The sequence below is a fragment of the Dendrobates tinctorius genome, unplaced genomic scaffold, assembly GCF_039654945.1.
Source record: "Dendrobates tinctorius isolate UK_male_01 unplaced genomic scaffold, ASM3965494v1 ptg000020l, whole genome shotgun sequence".
Classification (NCBI taxonomy): domain Eukaryota; kingdom Metazoa; phylum Chordata; class Amphibia; order Anura; family Dendrobatidae; genus Dendrobates; species Dendrobates tinctorius.
In genome coordinates, this window is record NW_027361688.1 from 16,578,748 (window position 1) to 16,603,870 (window position 25,123).

The 25,123-nt window shown below is 41.1% G+C and overlaps 1 protein-coding gene and 1 long non-coding RNA gene across 2 annotated transcripts in view; one reads left to right on the plus strand and one right to left on the minus strand.

The window, feature by feature from the left end:
- The window catches only part of LOC141083499 (uncharacterized), a 70,213-nt gene that overhangs the window by 22,466 nt on the left and 22,624 nt on the right, over positions 1-25,123 (minus strand). Inside the window, exon 2 of the long non-coding RNA XR_012230734.1 lies at positions 15,638-15,727. This is a non-coding gene — a long non-coding RNA (uncharacterized lncRNA). The remainder of the gene's footprint in view (positions 1-15,637; positions 15,728-25,123) is intronic.
- On the plus strand, positions 1,393-23,169 carry FGF6 (fibroblast growth factor 6). Its single transcript, XM_073567795.1, has 3 exons — positions 1,393-1,729; positions 5,385-5,488; positions 22,993-23,169. Exons 1-3 carry the CDS (start codon positions 1,393-1,395, stop codon positions 23,167-23,169), a joined length of 618 nt encoding a protein of 205 aa, XP_073423896.1.

A 25,123-nucleotide genomic window follows, 5' to 3' on the forward strand; every position in this document is an offset into this window, starting at 1 on the left:
GCATTGGAAAGAGAGAGACATATGGATGGCTATTTATCAAAACCCTTGTGGAAGAACAGTATAAGGTCCTTTGCAATCCAATAATGTGTCTGTGGCAGTGGTTGCCTGTTGTTTTGGGAGTGAATGTTGGCCCCTATACCTCCCGGGCGCCGGTTGCACCAACGGTATGTACTGTACATACCTAATTCTCCCTTAGAATGCAAGCAAGGGATTATGGCAGGCAGAAAACGGAGGTCAAAATATCACAAAAAGATTAAAAAGAAGAAAAAATTCTGCTTGCTTCCAAAGAATGGAAACATTCATATTTACATTCAGCTTTGATCGTGTCCATTTCCTTAGGACAGGGTATCATTGCCTTCTCAAGTTTTTAAGCTTTGGATGTAAATGTTCCCATTCCCTGACAACAAGGAATCGAAGCTCAATGTAAAGAAGAAAGTTGCAGAACTTTACGTTCCCGAAATCACCCCCCTCGAACGACTCCATTGGCATCAGCCGCCGCCGCCGATATACGTGTATAATGAATTCATTACCTCCACGCGGTCGGAAACAGCTGATCCTCACTTGCCATATTTCATGACAGCCTCTAAATACCCTTTACATGCAAGAGGCTCCTTTACCCGTCCCCTCGGGAGTGAAACTCTGCTGGACGTTCATGTCAACGTGATCGCAGCAAGTACAAAACGAGAGAAGGTTTGTGAGGGTCTAATGTAATAATCCCTGGCGGTGACTGTCTCATTCCGGTGCAATTATAAGTGTGAATTTATGGCTGGAGGAGACGGCAGCGTACAATTCCCCTTTGGCTTTCCCATGCCGTTCTCTGAGTTGAACATACTGGTGAGGAAGTGCTCGCAGGATTATCATTGCTAAGTGATGAGGCGAGGAACCGTTATAGCTTCTTGCACTCTAAATAAGGAAACTGCCTGCCAGACATATGACTATTCGACCAATTTGGTCCTTGGAGCTCCCCTTCAGATTTCACATTTTCACAAAGTTGTCCCAAGTGGTCTCATGCCACCAGCTTGGGCATCCGGGATGACCATCGGTGGTGGCAACAAGGTTAGTGATGGTGCACCGGCTTTATCACCGGCATGGCGTTGATGTCAGAATGACGTCGGGGTATAGGACAGCCTCTGAAGTATAAAGATAGGCCGAGCAAATATATCCGGCTGCCCACTAGTACTAGAGAGCTACAAAACATGGTCCCCACCACTTTTATGCTTGCTGGGCTCTACGTATTCTCTACTCATTTTCTCCCAGGCTTCGGTTTCATGTCAGCAATCCCTATCTGCCTTCCAAAAATAAGCTCCTACCGCCATGCTGAAGAGAGAAAAACAAGGAGGGCGGTATTTTTAGGGATATTAATTCTGACCACGTGTCCAGAAGGTGAACCGGATGGCCGTCGCACAAAGACTACTCATCACTATGTCCTACGGAGCCAGAATTCACTGGACGTTGCCCGTTTTTCTTCTGCTGGGTTTCGTGGGAGACCTCGTTTCGACGTACCCTATACCCTACAGGGCTGATGGAACATTACTGGAAAGGACTTTGGAATCGTTGTTCTCCAGGTCGATCGGAATGTCTTCCGACAAATTGGATGCAAAGTGGAAGAGCGATTATTTGCAGGGGATTAAGAGACACCGGAGGCTTTATTGTAACGTCGGGATTGGGTTTCACCTGCAGGTCCTTGAGGACGGAAGGATAAATGGTGTGCACAGTGAAAGTCCGCATAGTGAGTTACATCCTGAAATTCCGTCACAAAGTGATGTCATGCATGTAACATATTGGCAAGCTGATCAATTCAAGACTGTCATTCGTGCAAAAAAATAAAAAATATTATTATTTTTAATTATTTATTATAATTATTACTATTATATTAATTTCTATATTTTATCATTTTTAGCATTATTTTCATGTCCATTACTTTCATAATTTATTGTTTGATTTTTTTTGCATTCTTTTTTGATTATATAATTTTCTTACATTCTTCTTCTTCATAATAATAAATATTATAATAAAATAATAGCAATAAGAATATTTATTGCCATTGTTATTATTGTTTTTCATTTATTATTATTATCATTATTACATAAAAATATTTTTATATAGAATAATAATTATTATTTTACATTACCATTATTATTATTATTATTATTGATTAAATATTACATACAAATTATGGGTAAGCTAATTAAATATAAAGATAAAATATTGTAAGTGATAGTACAATATATAACAATTTATTATATTAATAATAATATTAGTACCAATAATAATAATAATAATAATAATAAATAATAATAATTATTATTATTTAAATATTACATAAAAGTTGTGGCCAATTTGATATTAATAATATTAGTACTACTACTAATAATAATAATAATAATGATAATAATAATAATAATAAAGAAAAATAAAAAATAGGGAATATTGTAAGTGATAGTACAATATACAATGATAATTTATTATATTAATAATATTAGTGCAAATAATAATAATAATAATTATTATTATTAATATTATTTAAATATTACTTAAAAATTGTTGCCATGTTAATGAAATATAAAGAAAAAAAGGAAATATTGTAAGTGATAAAAAAATGTATAGTGATAACAATTGTAAAATATTATTATTATTTAAATATTATATTAAAGAAATATGAATAAAAAAGAAAATTGGAAATATTGTTATAGTAAAATGTATAATGATAATAATTATACAATAATTATTTAAATATTACATTAAGAAATAAAAATGATGGGTTAATGAAATAATTAAGCGAGAGTAAGATGCATATTATTATTATTATTATTATTATTATTAATTTTATTTCTATTTATTTTTTTATTATCATTACATTTTAACATCACTTGCATATTTCACTTTTTTTTTTTGTTTCCTAATTATTTTACTTTCCGCAAATTTATGATGTAATATTAAATCAATCCTGATGGAAAAAATATTTGTAACTAACCAAGCAGAAAAAAAAATTAAGGGGAGGGGGGAAAATATACAATAAAATGGTTTCAACCAAGTAAAACATGTTAGATTCCTGGAAATATGGGGTTAAAAGTATAGAAAAAAAATCTATAAAATCGAAATAAAAAAAACAAAAAGTGACATAATACATTCCATAGATGTAAATGATGATATTAGTAGCTGCTGAAATCTGGGTAGTGGGTGAAGAAGTGAATTACATATGACATCGTACTGATCCTAAGGTGACGTTGCGGCTTGTGAGGCTTTATGTTTCGATATATTTATACTCTACGGGTGCGATACCGTTCGTGGTTATTGGATATTTTCTATGCTATAATTTGTGACTGGTGATTTTGGTAATTTATACTTTTTAGCTAGAGCCCAATAGTACATCTCTCTATCATCTCGACCAGCCCCCTTCATTGTTTACCCAGGCACAGCGCCATATGTACAGTGGTGGCGGTGCCGGGTACTACCGCTCAGTCTCGTGCTGTGAAATGCAGTACCGGGCACAGCCACAAACAAATGAGTGGCGTTGTGCCCAGGAAAATAATGAAGGGCACCATCATGACCGTCATCATCAGTGGTGGCTGGAGTTGAACCCCCAAAATATTGATAGCCGGATTCTAAGCAGTGACGTAGTCTGGGGGAAAACAGGAGCAATTGCCCAGGTGTGACATGAACAGCACCCGAAAGCTACGCATCTTCTTGGACTTGGTGACTACCCATCCAGTGCTTTATAGAGCACAGCAATCTATATAAATTTGTCATCTGCTGTGCTCTGCATAGGCAGCAACTGATATGATAAAAGTCTGTAAAATGAAGTGAGTTTTGTCATCTCGGTCACGAGTTATGTAGAGCGCAGCAGCCGATGAAAAAACTCATCACAGCGGCTGCTCTCTGCATAAGCAGAGACTGTGGATGGCAGAAGCAGAGAAGAAAATGAATGAAGAATGTAATGAATCCCGATCTACACTGCACACACAGTTCACTGTTGTATTTACCCAGTAAGGGCCACTCATACGCTTTCATATCCTTTTTTTATAACCCTAACTAGGGCCCTTGCTAGACTTAGTAGTACGGTTAGGGCTAGGGTTAGGGTAATAGTTACATAAAAAATGTAAAAAAAACCAAAACCTAATTAAATTAAAAAAAGGTGACCATGGATAACTACTGAACTACTGGTAGGCACTCTACTGGACTAATGGTAGGCACTCAACTGGACTAGTGGTAGACACTCTACTGAACTACTGGTAGGCACTCTACTGGACTAGTGGTAGGCACTCTACTGGACTAGTGGTAGGCACTCTACTGGACTTGTGGTCGGCACTCTACTTAACTACTGGTAGGCACTCTGCTGGACTAGTGGAGGGCATTCTACTGGACTAGTGGTAGGCACTCTACTGGACTTGTGGACGGCACTCTACTTAACTACTGGTAGGCACTCTGCTGGACTAGTGGTGGGCATTCTACTGGACTAGTGGTAGGCACTCTACTGGACTACTGATAGGCACTTTACTGGACTACTGGTAGGAACTCTACTGGACTAGTGGTAGGCACTCTACTGGACTAGTCGTCGGCACTCTACTGGACTACTGGTAGGCACTCTACTGGACTAATGGTGGCACTCTACTGGACTAGTAGTAGGCACTCTACTGGACTAGTGGTGGTCACTTTACTAGACTAGTGGTAGGCAATCTACTGGACTAGTGGTAGGTACTCTACTGGATTACTGGTTGGCACTCTACTGGACTACTGGTAGGCACTCTACTGGACTCCTGGTTGGTACACAGGAAGTACTAATTTTCCACAAGCTTACCAATATTGATATTGGAATATCACAATATTTAAGTTTTACTTTAGTCGTGCCTAGTAACATCCCAACTCCACTCCGGGCAAGTGCCAACCCTGCCTGGTTACACCCCTAAACAGAACATGTTTTCCTACTTTTTGAGAAAAGGTTTTAGAAATCCAACGTGTTTTAAGCTTGTCACAACCCTATATTTGGCAGGACTGTTTCTGAAATATCGCAATAGGCCCTGCAAATTTAGGACTATCGGCAGCTATGGATTCATTTTGCCGGTCTGGGCTTGTTGGCTATCTTCATGGCACCTGGAACACCAACCATTGTAGCCTCCTCCCTGCTGGTCCATCTTATAGGAGTGACTCAACATAAGGCCCAGTAGACACCAGGTTCCCAGGCAATGGGGGATGTGGAGAGGACTCATAAACTCCACATCCCCCATTGGCACTGGCCACCATATTATGTGTAAGAGGCCTCCCAACTCCTCCAGATGGGTGATCGTGTTATGCAGAGGACACACAAATCTTGCCACTGCAATATCGTCTATATACAGTATACATCAATTATGGGTATTAAGAAGTTTTTTTCGTTTTTTTTCCAGGTCTCTTAGAAATTTCGACAGTAGAGCGAGGAGTTATAAGCTTGTTTGGTGTGAAAGCAAACTTCTTTGTAGCAATGAACAGCAAAGGTCGAATATATGCTTCGGTAAGTATTGTCCATTTGAAATAGATTCACTTTAGGGAATTTTATGGCATAAAATGGAATATTTCTAGCAATTATGGAAATATATGTTTTTTGGTAAAGTGGTGGAGTGAAAATATTAGAGGATTAACATGTATGAAAATACTCACCACCCTACACCACCAGCTTTAGGCCTGCAGACCGCTACCTCTCCCGTCTCCCCCATACAACTCTACGATTCTATGATTCTATAAAAGATTTAAATAAACTGGAGAAGTGGGCAGCAACTAACAGAATGATTTTTAACAGGGAGAAATGCAAAGTACTACATCTGGGCAATAAAAATGAAAAAAGCATATACAGAATGGGAGGAATAGGGCTAAGTGACAGCACATGTGAAAAAGACTTGGGTATACTAATAGATCACAGACTGAATATGAGTCAACAGTGTGATGCAGCAGCAAAAAAGGCAAATGCAATTCTAGGATGTATTAACAGAAGCATACAGTCTAGATCACGTGAAGTCATTATTTCCCTCTACTCCTCTTTGGTCAGACCTCATCTGGAATATTGTGTCCAGTTTTGGGCACCACATTTTAAAAAAGACATCAACAAACTGGAGCAAGTTCAGAAAAGAGCGACCAGAATGGTGACCGGTCTGCAAACCCTGTCTTATGAGGAAAGGTTGCAGGATTTGGGAATGTTTAGTTTGCAAAAGAGAAGACTGAGAGGAGACTTAATAGCTGTCTACAAATATCTAAAGGGCTGTCACATTGTAGAAGGATCAACTTTATTCTCATTTGCACAAGGAAAGACTAGAAGCAATGGGATGAAACTGAAGGGGAGGAGACACAGATTAGATATTAGAAAAAACTTTTTGACAGTTAGAGTGATCAATGAGTGGAACAGGCTGCCACGAGAAGTGGTGAGTTCTCCTTCAATGGAAGTCTTCAAACAGAGGCTGGACAGACATCTGACTGGGATGATTTAGCGAATCCTGCTTTGAGCAGGGGGTTGGACCAGATGGCCCAGGAGGTCCCTTCCAACTCTACGATTCTATGATTCTATGATTCTATACACGAGTATTCTCCTTCAACAAGCATTCTTGAGTTTTCAATGTGGACGGAGGAGAAAGACAATGCCAGACTACTCTTCTCCCTACTGAAAAAAAAGGGATCGGAAATTGATAATCCAAGTTCCCGATCTTTTTCTCTCCCCACAACATTTGTCACAGGAGACTTAGGAGGCCTCATAGACATCAGAGAGTCATCTCGTCCATCCGAAATTGGTGGCTTTGGCCAACTTTCTTCTAATGTTTATTTGGACCTTAAGGATAGACCATAGATATCTGAATGTCAGATCTTCTACGATGGCTAGAAAAAAAAGTTGCTGTGATCCCCTTTGTTATTTTTTTCTAAAATGCACCCTTATTGATCTTGTACTAGATCAGATCTTCTAAATTTATGGGACTATGTTCCAAAGGTCAAAAGTGATAGCCGCAATCTCTTCAAACTAGAGATTGGACTTCCAAAATCACAATAATCATCAAGGCCAGACCAAGATTGGTGGAACTGGTATGAAAAACTGATGAGGGCTTCAGAACTACTAACAATGTCATGGAGCGTTTAAGGGTCCTAAACATGTTGGCTGGATCCACCTGCTGATATTTTTGGTGTTGGCCACCATATTATGTGTAAAAGGCCTCCTAACTTTTTCAGATGGGTGATGGCGTTTCCTCTGAAGATAGGGCAGTGACAGATCTCTACAAATCCTTTGCGGAAAAAAAAAAAATCACTTGTGATCTTGTGCTTGGTCAGTCCTATTAGACTATGTTCCAAAATCCATGAACGAGCATGAGCAGTAGGTAGCTACAATCCCTTCAATCTAGGCTTTCAATAGGGAAGAAAATACAACCAATCCCTCATAATAAAATGAAGGGAAAAGAAGAGATTCCACTATAAACTTCAATTAAAAGGTATATTTTTATTGAAAAGAATTTCTAAAAACCATATGAAAATAGCAGCAAGATAGCCATTCTAGAGGACACCACATAAATTAATGGGCTATAGCATCATATAATAAGGCATTATGTAAGTCAATATACATGAATAAATAGGCTTTCCACATAACAATAAACCCTTGTAATGAGCAATAAGGGGCTCTAATTAGAAGTTATCCCCTGCACAATAGCTAACCAAGGAAAACCCAACCTGCATGAATAGATTTTCAAATGCTGACCAAGCCCTGAAAAAAACAATTAACCACAATGTAAAATGTGCTGTGACTGCGCTCCGTCATTAAGGACCATTGTCAGTCCAAAAAACCAAAATAGGTGGATAAATAAGAAATGGAGCTAATGAATATATCTACCTGTGGCACTGGAACATAAGGTGTCCCCACACCCCGACGCGCGTTTCGGAGCCAGCTTCTTGCGCAACCTGTGCAGCTGCCATTTTACTTGGGTCCGCTGCACCCTGTATTAGTGCAGATGCATTTAGGCCTGTCTGGTTTTTTCCTAATTCTCCAAATGTTCAAAAATATGCATAGTTCATCAAATGTCCAAAAATATGCATAGTTCTTCAAATGTCCAAAAAAATTCCTATTTCTCCAAATGACCAAAAATATACATAATTCTCAAAGTGTCAAAAAATATGCATAATTGACCAGTGGATATCCAAAATCACATGTTCTGGCATAAATTATTACATACATGTCTTTCTCATATGAGTGATGGGTAAAACAAGGGGTGGAAGGAACTGGATGGTGGAGAAGAAGTGCTAAAACTTTTTTCCGGAATTAAGTCTATCGTTCCATCCCGATATTTTTTTTTTTTTTTTTTTACACAAACGGCAAAGTAATAAAAGCCCCTATAAATAGCGACTGGAGGATAAGATTAGAAAAGCGGGATTACGGCCATCGGTAAATGCATCTTTGCTTACAGCATAAAATATTAAGTGTCACGTTTTCTAATCCGGAGTTCGTATCCAATCACAGATCCCGCGTTTGCGGTCAAATATAAGTTGCACTATAAATATATATTACAGGCGAATAAAAGAGCAAGTTGCTAATGTATATCAGCGAGCGGAGGGTGCGAGGGAACAGGTGGCATCTGACCCGAGCATCTTGGGAGCGCAGAAGCGAGATTTATTGTTAGATGTAGACTCTCAGGCACCGACTGTCATAACACGCTCTTGTCCTTTACGAATAATGACTTTCTACAGGGTCTTGTAAAGGCCCCAAATCGCAGGATACTGTACTTAGCCGCTAAGGTCACCCAGGATAGAGGCGCCCAGCAGCACAGGCGCGAGCACTGACGTCACCGTAATCCTGGCCGGCGCTATAAGAGCCGCCTGACTTCATACACAGATATGAGGGCGCTATTTTAGACCATTATGGCTATTAGTGTTAAGGATTATCCACATTCATCCACCACTTCGGCCTATGCTAAGGCCTGCAGAGGATGACCACTGCACACCTGCCGTAATCCGAACAGTAACATAACGCTGGGTCAGAGATTCTGTAGAAGGCCGATGTGTGCTGGGATCCGGGGCATAGATAGATAATAGATAGATAGATAGATAGATAATAGATAGATAGATAGATAATAGATAGATAGATAATAGATAGATAGAAATAGATAATAGATAGATAATGGATAGATAGATAATAGATAGATTGAAATAGATGATAGATAGATAGATAATATATAGATAATAGATAGATAGATAGATAATAGATAACAGATAGATAATAGCTAATAGATAGATAATAGATCGATAGATAATAAATAGATAGATAGATAATAGATAACAGATAGATAATAGCTGATAGATAGATAATAGATAGATAGATAATAGATCGATAGATAATAAATAGATAGCTCATAGATAGATAGATAACAGATAGATATTAGATAGATAATAGAGAGATAATAGATAGATGATAGATAGATAGATAAATAGATAGATAATACAGTAGATAGATAGATAATAGATAAATAGATAGCTCATAGATAGATAGATAGTTTGATAGATAGATAGATAGATAGATAGATAGATAATAGACAGATGTATAGAGAGATAATATATAGATAGATAATAATAGATAGATAATAGCTAATAGATAGATAGATAATAGATAGATGATAGATACATAGATAGATAGATAACAGATAGATTATTATTATTATTATTATTATTATTATTATTATTATTATTATTATTATGCATTTATATAGCGCCTTTTATTCCATGGCGCTTTACATGTGAAAAAGGGAAATATAGACAAGTATAATAAACATGATCAATACAAGATACACACAATTACAGGAGAGGGGACCCTGCCCGCGAGGGCTCACAGTCTACAGGATCCCTAGAGATTGGCCTCAGTCACTAAGCTCTTCCCAGTAATCTCTCTTACTGAAGTGACCACAAGTACCTGGCTGTCGTATATCATCAGTACATCTTGTCTCCTGTTCTGCAATTAGTCAAGAACACTAGAAGGCATATATATATATACGGTATATATAAAGTGGGGCTGAGCCGCACGAGCCAGAGCGGCCGTATCTCTTTGGAAATGTCTGTGTGTTAGTACAGATGCATAACACATCTCATTTATTGGCATTAATTCTGAGATAACAGATTATTTTTTGCAGCTATGTATTACAAATCTAAGATGTTTATTGTGAATTTCTAGGAAAAAATACTAAAAAAAATCTCAGCCATTCCACCCTTCATCCCTTAATTCCTCTTTTATCTGTAGGAGGATCTATTGTTTAAAGTCAGTTATAAAATTACAATTTTTATGTAATTTTAAAATACTCTTGAAATTTAGCAGTTTTACTCTGCAGCCTCCTAGTAGACTGATACTTTCTGTTTTGTAGAGAGCTCACTTTTTAGCAGTCACTCCATCATCATCATAGACAGGATTACAATGAAAGGTAATCCTATATCTACAGTAGATAACACAGGATCCACCATTCACAATAGGTGATGTCACAGCTCACCTCCTCCTCCTGTACAATGACTGATAACTCCTCTATATACAGTAGATAACACAGGATCCACCATTCACAATAGGTGATGTCACAGCTCACCTCCTCCCCCTCCTGTACAATGACTGATAACACCTCTATATACAGTAAATAATACTGTTTGAGCGCACCACAGAGCTTGGAAGGGAAGGAGCGCCATTTGACTTTTCAATGCAAAATTGGCTGGAATTGAGATCGGACGCCATGTCGCGTTTGAAGATCCCCTGATGTGCCTAATCAGTGGAACCCCCCCAGTAGACTCCCTCAGGAACTTATCTAGATTTGTGGTGAGCATTTTGAACCCCCAAGTGCCTTACAGAAGTTTTTAATGTAGAGCTGTAAAAATTAAAAAATCTTATTTTTATCACAAAAAATATATTTTCGCCCCCAATTTTTTATTTTCCGAAGGGTAACAGGAGAAATAGGACCCCAAAAGTTGTTGTGCAATTTGTCCTGAGTATGCTGATACCCCATATGCGGGGGTAAACTACTGTTTGGGCGCATGGCAGAGCTCGGAAGGGAAGGAGCGCCGTTTCACTTTTTCAGCGCAGAATTGGCTGTAATTGAGATCAGACACCATGTTGCGCTTGGAGAGCCCCTGATGTGCCTAAACAGTGGAAACCCCCCAATTCTAACTTCAACCCTAACCCCAACACACCCCTAACCCTAATCTCAGCCCTAACCCTAGCCCTAGCCCTAACCCTAACCACAAACCTAACCCTAACACACTCCTAACCTTAATCCCAATACTAACCCTAACCTTAACCCTAACCCCAACCATAACCCTAACCCCAACCCAAACTTTAGCCCCATCCCCTTCTGTTATGAATGGGTCACCGAGGAGAAAAAAGCAAAACAAGCTAAGTCACAGAAAACCAGAGAGGTTGGTAACTATGCAGATTGCAGATCCCTGATCCTACCACACAACTAGCAGCAGCCGTGGAGCATACCTACGATGTTCCTAGACGCTTCATCACAGCCGGAGGACTAAATAAGCCTGAAGCATGAAAAGGGGAAAACTAACTGCCCCAGAGCAGACCCCAAAGGAATAGATAGCCCCCACACATGTATTGACGGTAAAACAAGATGAAGGCACAAACACAGGCAGGAAAATAGGCTGAGCAAACGATGGGGCCCAAACTAACTAGAGAGGAAAGGAAAGGAAAGACACTGTCTGCAACCTGCAAAAAACCCTACAAAAATAATGTCCAACACTTCTGATAGCAAAATTAACCCTGAAGTCACTAGACTTCTCCCACTATATCAGACCTCTGAAATATTCTGAGACAGAGCAAAAAGAGACCAAACTAGTAAGGGACAAAAAGCAAATTGGCAAAATACTGATAAATAAGAGTGGAAATTCAGCACAGCCCCCAGCCGGGGCTGGCTGACCACACCAAAAAACTGAATAGACCAACAAAATCAAGTGTGAACATTAGCAGAAAAACTTAGCTTTAGATGACTGGAACAGAGCTGAAAACCAAGAGCTGACAAGCCAGAAGGAATCACCATCAACCAGGCTGATCAGGATGGGCTCGGTGAAAAGCATGAACCAATCTATTGGCATGAATATCGGAGGCAGAGACCCAAGAATTATCCTCCTGACCATAACCCTTCCATTTGACCAAATACTGGAGTCTCCGTCTAACGAAACGAGAATCCAATATTTTCTCTACCTCATATTCCACATTGCCTTTAACCAATACAGGGTCAGGAGGTGCTGCCATAGGAACCACTGGCTCAACAAACCTCTTCAACAGAGATTTGTGAAATACGTTATGGATCTTGAACGTAACTGGAAGAGCCAATCGAAACGAAACAGGATTAAGAATTTCCAAAATCTTATAAGGACCAATAAATCTTGGCTTAAATTTAGGAATTGCAACCTTCATAGGAATATTCTTAGACGACAACTAAACCATATCACCCACTTTAAACCGGGGACCAATGGTCCTATGCCGGTTGGAAAATCGCTGGGCCTTTTCCTGAGAGAGTGACAACTTATCCACCACTTGGTCCCATATCTGCTGCATTCTCTTAACCACAGTGTCCACACCTGGGCAGGACGAAGATTCCACTTGCCCTGAAGAGAATCGAGGATGAAACCCAAAATTACAGAAAAAAGGGTGACATCAAAGTGGCAGAACTAGCTCTTTTGTTCAGTGCGAATTCGGCCAAGGGCAAAAATGAGACCCAATCATCCTGATCAGCAGATATAAAACATCTCAAATAAGACTGCAAGGTCTGGTTTGTTCTCTCAGTCTGTCCATTGGTCTGGGGATGAAACGCGGAGGAGAAGGATAACTGAATTCCCAGATTGGAACAAAAGGCTTTCCAGAAACTGGAAACAAACTGGACTCCTCTGTCGGACTCAATGTTCTCAGGAATCCCATATAACTTAACCACCTGTTGTAAAAACAAGGGCACCAACTCAGCGGAAGATGGCAACTTTGGGAGTGGTACAAGATGGACCATCTTCGAAAATCTATCACAAATCACCCAGATAACAGTCATTCTCTGAGAGACAGGAAGATCAGAAATAAAATCCATTGAGATATGGGTCCATGGCCTCTTGGGCACCGCAAGGGCATCAGCAACCCACTAGAACGAGAACAGGGTTTAGACCGAGAACAAGTCCCACAGGACTGTACAAAATTCCTGACGTCACGAGATAAGGCAGGCCACCAAAAGGACCGACTCACCAAATCTCTGGTACCAAAAATACCTGGATGACCAGCCAATGCGGAGCAATGAATTTCAGACATCAATCTCTTTCTCCACTGGTCAGGAACATACAATTTTCCCATAGGGCAACGAACGCTCAGGTTTATCCTCCTGAAATTCCTCCAGGGCGCGTCTCAAATCGGGCGAAATGGCAGAAAGAACTACCCCCTCACCTAGGAAGGTAGTAGGCTCGGTCACACTAAGAGAATCGGCAAAGAAACTCCTAGAAAGGGCGTCTGCCTTAACATTCTTAGTGCCCGGAAGAAAAGAGACCACAAAATTAAAACGCGTGAAAAACAAGGCTTATCTAGCCTGTCTAGGATTCAAGCGTTTGGCCGACTCCAGATAAATCAAATTCTTGTGATCGGTGAGGACCACAACTTGATGTCTAGCTCCCTCCAACCAATGTCTCCACTCCTCAAATGCCCACTTCATGGCCAACAATTCTCGATTCCCCATGTCATAGTTGCGTTCAGATGGGGAGAACTTTCGAGAAAAGAAGGCACAGGGTTTCATCTTAGAAGTCACAGGGTCTTTTTGAGACAAAACAGCTCCTGCACCAATCTCAGAAGCGTCTGCTTCCACCTGAAATGGAAGTGAGGCATCAGGTTGCAGTAAAACTGGAGCTGAAGTAAATCTCTGCTTAAGCTCCTGAAATGCCGAGACAGCCTCAGGAGACCAATTCAGCACATCAGCGCCCTTCTTGGTCAGATCAGTCAGTGGTTTGGCAATACCAGAAAAATTACCTATAAATTTACGATAGAAATTAGCAAAACCCAAAAACTTCTGGAGGGCCTTCAAAGAAGTAGGCTGAACCCAATCATAAATGGCCTGTACCTTGGCCGGGTCCATTTCAATAGTCGATGGAGATAAGATAAATCCCAAAAATGAAATCCTCTGTACACCAAAGAGGCATTTCGATCCCTTAACAAACAGGGAATTCTCCCTCAAAATCCGGAACACAGTCCGGACGTGTTCCACATGAGAATTCCAATCACTAGAAAAGATTAAAATATCATCCAGATAGATGATCAAAAACTTATCCACAAAGTCAAGGAAAATATCATTCATAAAGGACTGGAAGACAGAAGGGGCATTAGTGAGCCCAAAAGGCATCACCAGGTACTCAAAATGTCCCTCCGGAGTATTAAACGCCATCTTCCATTCATCCCCATGCTTAATGCGAATAAGATTATATGCCCCCCTGAGGTCAAGCTTAGTAAACCAGCAGGCACTCTTAACTCTGGAGAATAAATCAGACATCAGAGGTAACGGGTACTGATATTTAACCGTCATCTTATTAAGGGAACGATAATCAATACACGGTCTTAATGAACCATCTCTCTTGGCCACAAAAAAAAAACCAGCACCTAAAGGTGACGAGGATGGTCTAATATGACCCTTCTCCAACGACTCCTTAATATAGGATCGCATAGCATCATGTTCGGGTACTGATAAGTTGAAAAGCCGACCCTTGGGAAATTTACACCCAGGCATCAACTCAATTGCACAGTCATAACTCCTATGAGGAGGCAAAGACGCAGACTTACTCTCACTAAATACATCAGAAAAATCAGCCAGATAATCAGGAATATCATGAGACTGAGGAGAGGTGGAAAAAACAGGAGCGTCCCTAAGAACACACTGACAACCCCAACTCACCACAGACACAGATTTCCAATCCAAAACTGGATTATGAGTTTGCAACCAGGGAAACCCCAGAACAATAGTATCATGCAAATTATGCAGCACCAGAAATTTACAATTTTCTTGGTGGTCTGGGGCAAGTCGCATTATCACCTGGGTCCAAAACTGAGGTTTATTCTCCGCCAAAGGAGTAGCATCAATACCCCTCAAAGGGATAGGAGTCCGCAGGGGTATCATGGGAAAACCACAACACTTAGCAAAGTCCAAATCCATCAGATTCAACGCTGGTCCTGAATCCACAAAAGCCTTAGTGGAAAACGTGGATAAGGAGCAGATCAGAGAAATTGCCAAAAGGAACTTAGGTTGTATACCACCCACAGCAAATGTGTGTGCAAAACGTTTCTCTCGTTTAGGGCAGACAGAAATAGTATGAGAGACGTCTCCACAGAAAAAACACAGCTTATTACGCCTTCTAAACTCCTGACGTTGCGCCCTAGACAAAACCCCATCACATTGCATAGGTTCAGACCAGAGGCGTAGCTAGGGTTTCGGTTCAGGGGGGCGAAACTTCTGAGTGGACCCCTAACTAGGTAACTTTGATTACAACTCGGTGACGCCCCCTAATAGTGGATATAGGAGTTGACTGCGCTGTTACTGAAAATAATCCCTATATAAAGACCAACATGGATATTACCGCAATATGGTCAGTGGTAAATACCAGTCCTACAAAAACATATGTGATTACTGCACAGGTATAGTTGGTGTCTTACCGCTGACGTTCTTTCTGATGGAATCGGTCACTTTCACGTCTTTTCCATCTGGCCCAGACCGACATTACAACTCCTCCAGCCAGGACACGGCTACAGAGAATAAAACAACGACACGTTTCACTTCTCATATTCCAGCCCCATCACCATGTATACCCAACCTGCACAAACCCATCATCCTGCTGATACCCCAATGCTTAGCCACTGCTGCCGTATGTGTCCCTATTACTGCACCTGATACCCCAATGCTGAGCCACTGCTGCTGCCGTATGTGTCCCTATTACTGCACCTGATACAGCAGCAGAGGCTCAGTATTGGGGTATCAGGTGCAGTAATAGGGACACATACGGCAGCAGCGGCTCAGTATTGGGGTATCAGGTGCAGTAATAAGGACACATATGGCAGCAGCGGCTCAGTATTGGGGTATCAGGTGCAGTAATAAGGACACATATGGCAGCAGCGGCTCAGCATTGGGGTATCATGTGCAGTAATAGGGGCACATACGGCAGCAGAAGCTTAGTATTGGGGTATCAGGTGCAGTAATAGGGGCACATACGGCAGCAGCAGCTCAGTGTTGGGGTATCAGGTGCAGTAATAAGGACACATACGGCAGCAGCGGCTCAGCATTGGGGTATCAGGTGCAGTAATAGGGACACATACGGCAGCAGAGGCTCAGTATTGGGGTATGAGGTGCAGTAATAGGGACACATACGGCAGCAGCGGCTCAGTATTGGGGTATCAGGTGCTGTAATAAGGACACATACGGCAGCAGAGGCTCAGTATTGGGGTATCAGGTGCAGTAATAGGGACACATATGGCAGCAGCGGCTCAGTATTGGGGTATCAGGTGCAGTAATAAGGACACATACGGCAGCAGCGGCTCAGCATTGGGGTATCAGGTGCAGTAATAGGGACACATACAGCAGCAGCGGCTCAGCATTGGGGTATCAGGTGCAGTAATAGGGGCACATGCGGCAGCAGCGGCTCAGTATTGGGGTATCAGGTGCAGTAATAAGGACACATACGGCAGCAGAGGCTCAGTATTGGGGTATCAGGTGCAGTAATAGGGGCACATACGGCAGCAGCGGCTCAGTATTGGGGTATCAGGTGCAGTAATAAGGACACATACGGCAGCAGCGGCTCAGTATTGGGGTATCAGGTGCAGTAATAAGGACACATACAGCAGCAGCGGCTCAGTATTGGGGTATCAGGTGCAGTAATAGGGACACATACGGCAGCAGCGGCTCAGTATTGGGGTATCAGGTGCAGTAATAAGGACACATACGGCAGCAGCGGCTCAGCATTGGGGTATCAGGTGCAGTAATAAGGACACATACGACAGCAGCGGCTCAGTATTGGGGTATCAGGTGCAGTAATAGGGACACATACGGCAGCAGCGGCTCAGCATTGGGGTATCAGGTGCAGTAATAGGGGCACATGCGGCAGCAGCGGCTCAGTATTGGGGTATCAGGTGCAGTAATAAGGACATATACGGCAGCAGAGGCTCAGTATTGGGGTATCAGGTGCAGTAATAGGGGCACATACGGCAGCAGCGGCTCAGTATTGGGGTATCAGGTGCAGTAATAAGGACACATACGGCAGCAGCGGCTCAGCATTGGGGTATCAGGTGCAGTAATAGGGACACATACAGCAGCAGCGGCTCAGCATTGGGGTATCAGGTGCAGTAATAGGGGCACATGCGGCAGCAGCGGCTCAGTATTGGGGTATCAGGTGCAGTAATAAGGACACATACGGCAGCAGAGGCTCAGTATTGGGGTATCAGGTGCAGTAATAGGGACACATACGGCAGCAGCGGCTCAGTATTGGGGTATCAGGTGCAGTAATAAGGACACATACGGCAGCAGCGGCTCAGTATTGGGGTATCAGGTGCAGTAATAAGGACACATACGGCAGCAGCGGCTCAGTATTGGGGTATCAGGTGCAGTAATAAGGACACATACAGCAGCAGCGGCTCAGCATTGGGGTATCAGGTGCAGTAATAGGGGCACATGTGGCAGCAGCGGCTCAGTATTGGGGTATCAGGTGCAGTAATAAGGACACATACGGCAGCAGAGGCTCAGTATTGGGGTATCAGGTGCAGTAATAGGGGCACATACGGCAGCAGCGGCTCAGTATTGGGGTATCAGGTGCAGTAATAGGGACACATACGGCAGCAGAGGCTCAGTATTGGGGTATCAGGTGCAGTAATAGGGACACATACGGCAGCAGAAGCTCAGCATTGGGGTATCAGGTGCAGTAATAGGGGCACATGCGGCAGCAGCGGCTCAGTATTGGGGTATCAGGTGCAGTAATAAGGACACATACGGCAGCAGAGGCTCAGTATTGGGGTATCAGGTGCAGTAATAGGGGCACATACGGCAGCAGCGGCTCAGTATTGGGGTATCAGGTGCAGTAATAGGGACACATACGGCAGCAGCGGCTCAGTATTGGGGTATCAGGTGCAGTAATAAGGACACATACGGCAGCAGAGGCTCAGTATTGGGGTATCAGGTGCAGTAATAGGGACACATACGGCAGCAGCGGCTCAGCATTGGGGTATCAGGTGCAGTAATAGGGGCACATGCGGCAGCAGCGGCTCAGTATTGGGGTATCAGGTGCAGTAATAAGGACACATACGGCAGCAGAGGCTCAGTATTGGGGTATCAGGTGCAGTAATAGGGGCACATACGGCAGCAGCGGCTCAGTATTGGGGTATCAGGTGCAGTAATAGGGACACATACGGCAGCAGCGGCTCAGTATTGGGGTATCAGGTGCAGTAATAAGGACACATACGGCAGCAGAGGCTCAGTATTGGGGTATCAGGTGCAGTAATAGGGACACATACGGCAGCAGCGGCTCAGTATTGGGGTATCAGGTGCAGTAATAAGGACACATACGGCAGCAGTGGCTCAGCATTGGGGTATCAGGTGCAGTAATAGGGACACATACAGCAGCAGCGGCTCAGTATTGGGGTATCAGGTGCAGTAATAGGGACACATACGGCAGCAGCGGCTCAGTATTGGGGTATCAGGTGCAGTAATAAGGACACATACGGCAGCAGCGGCTCAGTATTGGGGTATCAGGTGCAGTAATAGGGGCACATGCGGCAGCAGCGGCTCAGTATTGGGGTATCAGGTGCAGTAATAAGGACACATACGGCAGCAGAGGCTCAGTATTGGGGTATCAGGTGCAGTAATAGGGGCACATACGGCAGCAGCGGCTCAGTATTGGGGTATCAGGTGCAGTAATAGGGACACATACGGCAGCAGCGGCTCAGCATTGGGGTATCAGGTGCAGTAATAAGGACACATACGGCAGCAGCGGCTCAGTATTGGGGTATCAGGTGCAGTAATAGGGGCACATGCGGCAGCAGCGGCTCAGTATTGGGGTATCAGGTGCAGTAATAAGGACACATACGGCAGCAGAGGCTCAGTATTGGGGTATCAGGTGCAGTAATAGGGGCACATACGGCAGCAGCGGCTCAGTATTGGGGTATCAGGTGCAGTAATAAGGACACATACGGCAGCAGCGGCTCAGTATTGGGGTATCAGGTGCAGTAATAAGGACACATACGGCAGCAGCGGCTCAGTATTGGGGTATCAGGTGCAGTAATAGGGACACATACGGCAGCAGCGGCTCAGTATTGGGGTATCAGGTGCAGTAATAAGGACACATACGGCGGCAGCGGCTCAGCATTGGGGTATCAGGTGCAGTAATAGGGACACATACAGCAGCAGCGGCTCAACATTGGGGTATCAGGTGCAGTAATAGGGGCACATGCGGCAGCAGCGGCTCAGTATTGGGGTATCAGGTGCAGTAATAAGGACACATACGGCAGCAGCGGCTCAGTATTGGGGTATCAGGTGCAGTAATAAGGACACATACGGCAGCAGCGGCTCAGCATTGGGGTATCAGGTGCAGTAATAGGGACTCATACGGCAGCAGAGGCTCAGTATTTTTGGTATGTGTCCTTCCGATTACAGCGATACCTCATTTATGTCATTTTTTATGTTTTGGCGCTTTTATACAATAAAAACTATTTTATAGAAAAAATAATTATTTTTGCATCGCTTTATTCTGAGAGCTATAACTTTTTTATCTTTTCGCTGATGACATTGATCCCGTTTTTTGCGGGACAAGATGACATTTTCAGCTGTACGATGGTTATTTATATCCGTCTTTTCAATCGCATGTTATTCCACATTTTGTTCTGCGTTATGATGATAAAGCATTGTTTTTTTGGCTTGGTTTTTTTTAATGGTGTTCCCTAAAGGGGTTAACTAGTGGGACAGTTTTATAGGTTGGGTCGTTATGGACGCGGCGATACTAAATATGTGTACTTTTATTGTTTAGATTTTTTTATTTAAATATTTATTTATTGATTGAATAAATATTGATTTTTTTTATTATTATTTTGTATAATTTTTTTAAAATATTTTTACAATTATTTAAAAAAAAATTTTTATTTCATTCTAACTTTTACACCTTGTCCCACTATGGGACACTCATTTTGTGCAGGCTGATCGCTTATATGGCATGCAGATCTGCATGCCATATAAGCTGTCAGCGCTGCACTCTGTGCACACTGACCTCAGAGACTTCCTGAATGCAGTAGTGTGCATGACAGGAAGTCTGTGAGCTCTGGTAACCCGGATGTCGTCATGACAACATCGGGTTACCAAGGGAGCGATCGGGACCCCGTGTCATGCCATGGAGTCTCCGATCCAAAGGCAGAGGGGCTGTCAGAGCTGACAGCCCCTCTGCCTGCTCCCAGAATGCTGTGATCATGTTTGATCGCAGTGTTCTGGGGGTTAAAGTGTCGGGAGCGGTCAGTGACCGCTCCTGGCACTTAGTGCCGGGTGTCAGCTGTGAGAACTAGCTGACACCCAGCTGCGATCAGCCACACTCCCCCCGTGAGCGCAGCTGATCGCCTATGATGTACTATTCCATCCATGGTCATAGGGGCCCAGGTGACATGGACAGAATAGTATGTCCGAGGTCACAAAGGGGTTAAGTATTAGATGAAAATAACACAAGTAATCACAAAATGCAGTTTTTAAATGAAGGCTTTTATTATTAAGAGGTAACACGCAGACCTGATTACTGCCACACCGGTTCTCAATCAAGAACTCACTTAAATAGGACTTGCCTGACAAAATGAAGTAGACCAAAAGATCCTCAAAAGGTAGACATCAAGCCACGATCTAAAGAAATTCTGAAGCAAATAAGAAACAAAGTAATTGAAATCTATCACTCTGGAAAAGGTGATAAAGCCATTTCTAAAGCTTTGGGACTCCAGTGAACCACAGTGAGAGCCATTATCCATAAATTACAAAAACATGAAATAGTGGTGAAACTTCCCAGTGACCAGCTGACCAATATTACCCCTAGAGTACAACAACGACTCATCCAAGAGGTCACAAAAGACCCTACAACAACATCCAAAGAACTGCAGTCCTCACTTGTCTCAGTTAAGCTCAGTGTTCATGACTCCAACATAAGAAAGATACAGGGCAAAAATGGCCTGTATGGAAGAGTTTGAAGACGAAAACCACCGCTGAGCAATATAAACATAAAGGCTTGTTTCAGTTTTGCCAGAAAACATCTTGATGGTCCCCAAGACTTTTCAGAGAATACTCTGTGAACTGACAAGACAAAAGTTGAACATTTTGGAAGGAGTATGTCCCATTTCATCTGGTGTAGAAGTAGCACAGCATTTCAGAGAAGGAACATCATACCAACAGTAAAATATGGTGGTGGTAATGTTATGGTCTGGAGCTGTTTTTCTGCTTAAGGACCTGGAAGAGTTGCTGTGGTAAATGGAACCATGAATTCTGCTGTCTACCAAAAAATCCTGAAGGAGAATGTCCAGCCATCTGTTCTTGACCTCACTTGAGTTATACAGCAGGACAATGATAAAAAACACACAAGCAAGTCCACCTCTCAATGGCTTAAGAAGATTAAAAATAAAACTTTGGAGTGGCCTAGTAAAAATCCTGACCTTAATCCGATTGAGATGCTGTGGCATGACCTTAAAAAGGCGGTTCATGCTAGGAAACCCTCCAATGTGGCTGAAGTACAAAAATTCTGCAAAGATTAGTGGCCCAAATTCCTCCAGAGCGCTGTAAAAGACTCATTGCCAGTTATCGCAAATGCTTCAGTTGTTGCTGCTAAGGACGGCCCAAACAGGTATTAGGTTTAGGGAGCAAACACTTTTTCACACAGGGCCCTGCAGGTTTGGATTTCTTTTTCCCTTAATAATAAAAACCTTCATTTAAAAACTGCATCTTGTGTTTACTTGTGTTATCTTTTTCTAATATTTAAACTTGTTTGATGATCTGAAACAATTAAGTGTGACAAACATGCAAAAGAATAGGAAATCAGGAAGGGGCCAAACACTTTTTCACACCACTGTACATATATATATGATTAACTATGCACCCCTGCTTCTTAGACGTATAATTTATAGTTAAAGAAATCTGTTAAAGGGCTCCCACCTACTATGCCTCCAATTAGGTGGTGAACAATATACAGCAAATGTATCTAAAGGCACAGAAGGGTATAGTATGTGTTCATATCTGGCTTCTGGGTCGTAAAGGAGATAATAATACTTAATAAAATAATAATAAAATAAAATAATAATAATTTAATATTGAAAAAATAACAATAGTGTTAATAATAATAATAATAATAATAATAATAATAGTAATATTACAATGTAATAATAATACTAACAATATAAATACAATAGAAAATATACTAATACTACAAATAATAATAAATATAATAATGACAATGATAAAAAATAATACTGATAATAATAATAATGACAATCTAAAGATATAATAATACAAATAATAATAATAAATATAATAATAGTAATATTACAATGTAATAATAATCATCAATATAAATACAATACAAAATATAATACTACAAATAATAATAATAAATATAATAATAGTAGTGACAATAATAAAAAAATACTGATAATAATAATGACAATCTAAAGATATAATAATACAAATAATAATAATAATGACAACAATAAAAAGTACTAAATACAATAATAACAATAAAAAATATAATACTAATAATAATGGGTCCTTAAGAGGATATAATAAAATAATAATAATAATAATATTTAATATTTATTATTATTATTATTATTATTAATAATAATAATAAAATGTTTACAATAATAATATACAATGTTATAATACAACTACAAATAATAATAATAATGCTGACAATATTAAAATATATAATAATACATACTAATAAAAACAATAATAATAATAGCAACAATACAAAAATATAACAATATATATAGTAATAATAATAATCTTTTTTTTTCAGCCAACCTTTCAGGATGAATGCAAGTTTAAAGAAATTCTGCTACCCAACAACTACAATGCCTACGAGTCCAAAATGTACCAAGGTGCCTTTCTCGGATTAAGCAGACATGGAAAAATTAAACGAGGAACCAAAATTTCTCCGTCCATGACAGTGACACATTTCCTTCCCCGAATATGACCTGACTCCAGCCCTGATTCGTCTTGTAATTTTGCACATGTGAATAATCTCCCAGGTAAAATATTTATACAGTAGTGGAATATATGTATATTTGGATGGAGATATTTCTACCGGATCCCCGCACCCTGCACCGATCTGCAATCTGCTCGCCGGGCTATAAACACATAAGTCGAAAAAAAATAAAAAATAAAGATGTGCTACATTTAGTGCAGTAACCTAATTAATCCCTGATGGATAGAGGACACATATTGGGAACTTTGATTTCCAAAGGACTTCGTATCATTTTATTTTATTTTTTTTCCGGTAGGAAAAATAAACTCGCAGTCCTTCAGTCTTTATTATGAGTACCTCCAAACTCAGTTTTCGGTATGAAGCTTCTGCATGTATTATTATTATTAGAACTTTTTTTTTTCATTTTTTTTCTTTTAAGGATGAAATTCTTAAGCTAAATTTTTACGTTTGTAAAATTAATGTTTGAAGGAAATGACGAATTACGGTATATTTTGGGGGAACGATGTTTTATTTATTAGTAACGTAAAATAGGGGTGATTTTGGAAAATCACATTGGCAGACAAATTTTTGTCTGGGAATTGAGCACTGTCCATAATTGAATTTAAGAGTTACTGTTGAATAACTTATTCTTAAAATTGTGCAGAAAAAAATATATATATAAAATATCAATTTAGAAGAAAGAAGAAATAGAAAATGTAGAAAAATCAGAATAATATATATGTATTTTTTGGATGAATATTCAAGTCAAAACTTACATGTATTATTCAGGGCAAAAGATGGTGGTGAGAAAATCTCTGTAACATGCTGTATCCCCCTCTCCCCAGCTTTACACCAAGCAAAACACAGTGTATCTTAAAGGCTTTTTTTCCATAATCAAAACTGATAAGTTGACCTTCACCGATCACGAGAAGAATAGGGAACCCCAGGTCCCAGGGGTGAATGAAGAGGCTGTGTGTATTTAGGCATGACCATTGTCACCTCCTCCTCCTGTACAATGACTGATAACACCTCTATATACAGTAGATAACACAGGATCCTCCATTCACAATAGGTGATGTCACAGCTCACCTATTCCTCCTCCTGTACAATGACTGATAACACTTCTATATACAGGAGATAACACACGATCCTCCATTCGCAATAGGTGATGTCACAACTCACCTCCTCCTTCTGTTATCAGTCATTGTACAGGAGGAGGTGAGCTGTGACATCACCTATTGTGAATGGTGGATCCTGTGTTATCTCCTGTGCATAGAGGTGTTATTAGTCATTATTGATAACACCTCTACCTCTATATACAGTAGATTACACAGGACCCACCACTCACAATAGGTGATGTCACAGCTCACCTCCTCCTGTACAATGTCTGATAACACCTCTATACACAGTAGATAACACAGGATCCATCATTCACAATAGGTGATGTCACAGCTCACCTCCTCCTCCTGTACAATGACTGATAACACCTCTATATACAGGAGATAACACAGGATCCACCATTCACAATAGGTGATGTCACAGCTCACCTCCTACTCCTGTACAATGACTGATAACACCTTCATATACAGTAGATAACACAGGATCCACCACTCACAATAGATGATGTCACAGCTCACCTCCTCCTCCTCCTGTACAATGACTGATAACACCTCTATATACAGTAGATAACATAGGATCCACCATTCACAATAGGTGATGTCACAGCTCACCTCCTCCTCCTCCTGTACAATGACTGATAACATCTCTATATACAGTAGGTAACACAGGATTCACGATTCACAATAGTTGATGTCACAGCTCACCTCCTCCCCTTCAGAATGACCTTTGTTCAGATTAGATGCTCAGAAGTCTTCTATATAAAAGATAGAGTTTGAATCAGTCTTTTGCTGATAATGTCCAAGGAAGTAGGTGTCTAATATTTGGCCTGCAGGCCATTGTAAAA

Coding starts and splice junctions, on each gene's coding strand:
- FGF6 (XM_073567795.1), top strand. CDS start 1,393: ATGGCCGTCGCACAAAGACTACTCATCACTATGTCCTACGGAGCCAGA. Junction 1,730..5,384: donor GCACAGTGAAAGTCCGCATA/GTGAGTTACATC, acceptor TTTTTTTTCCAG/GTCTCTTAGAAATTTCGACA. Junction 5,489..22,992: donor AAGGTCGAATATATGCTTCG/GTAAGTATTGTC, acceptor TTTTTTTTTCAG/CCAACCTTTCAGGATGAATG.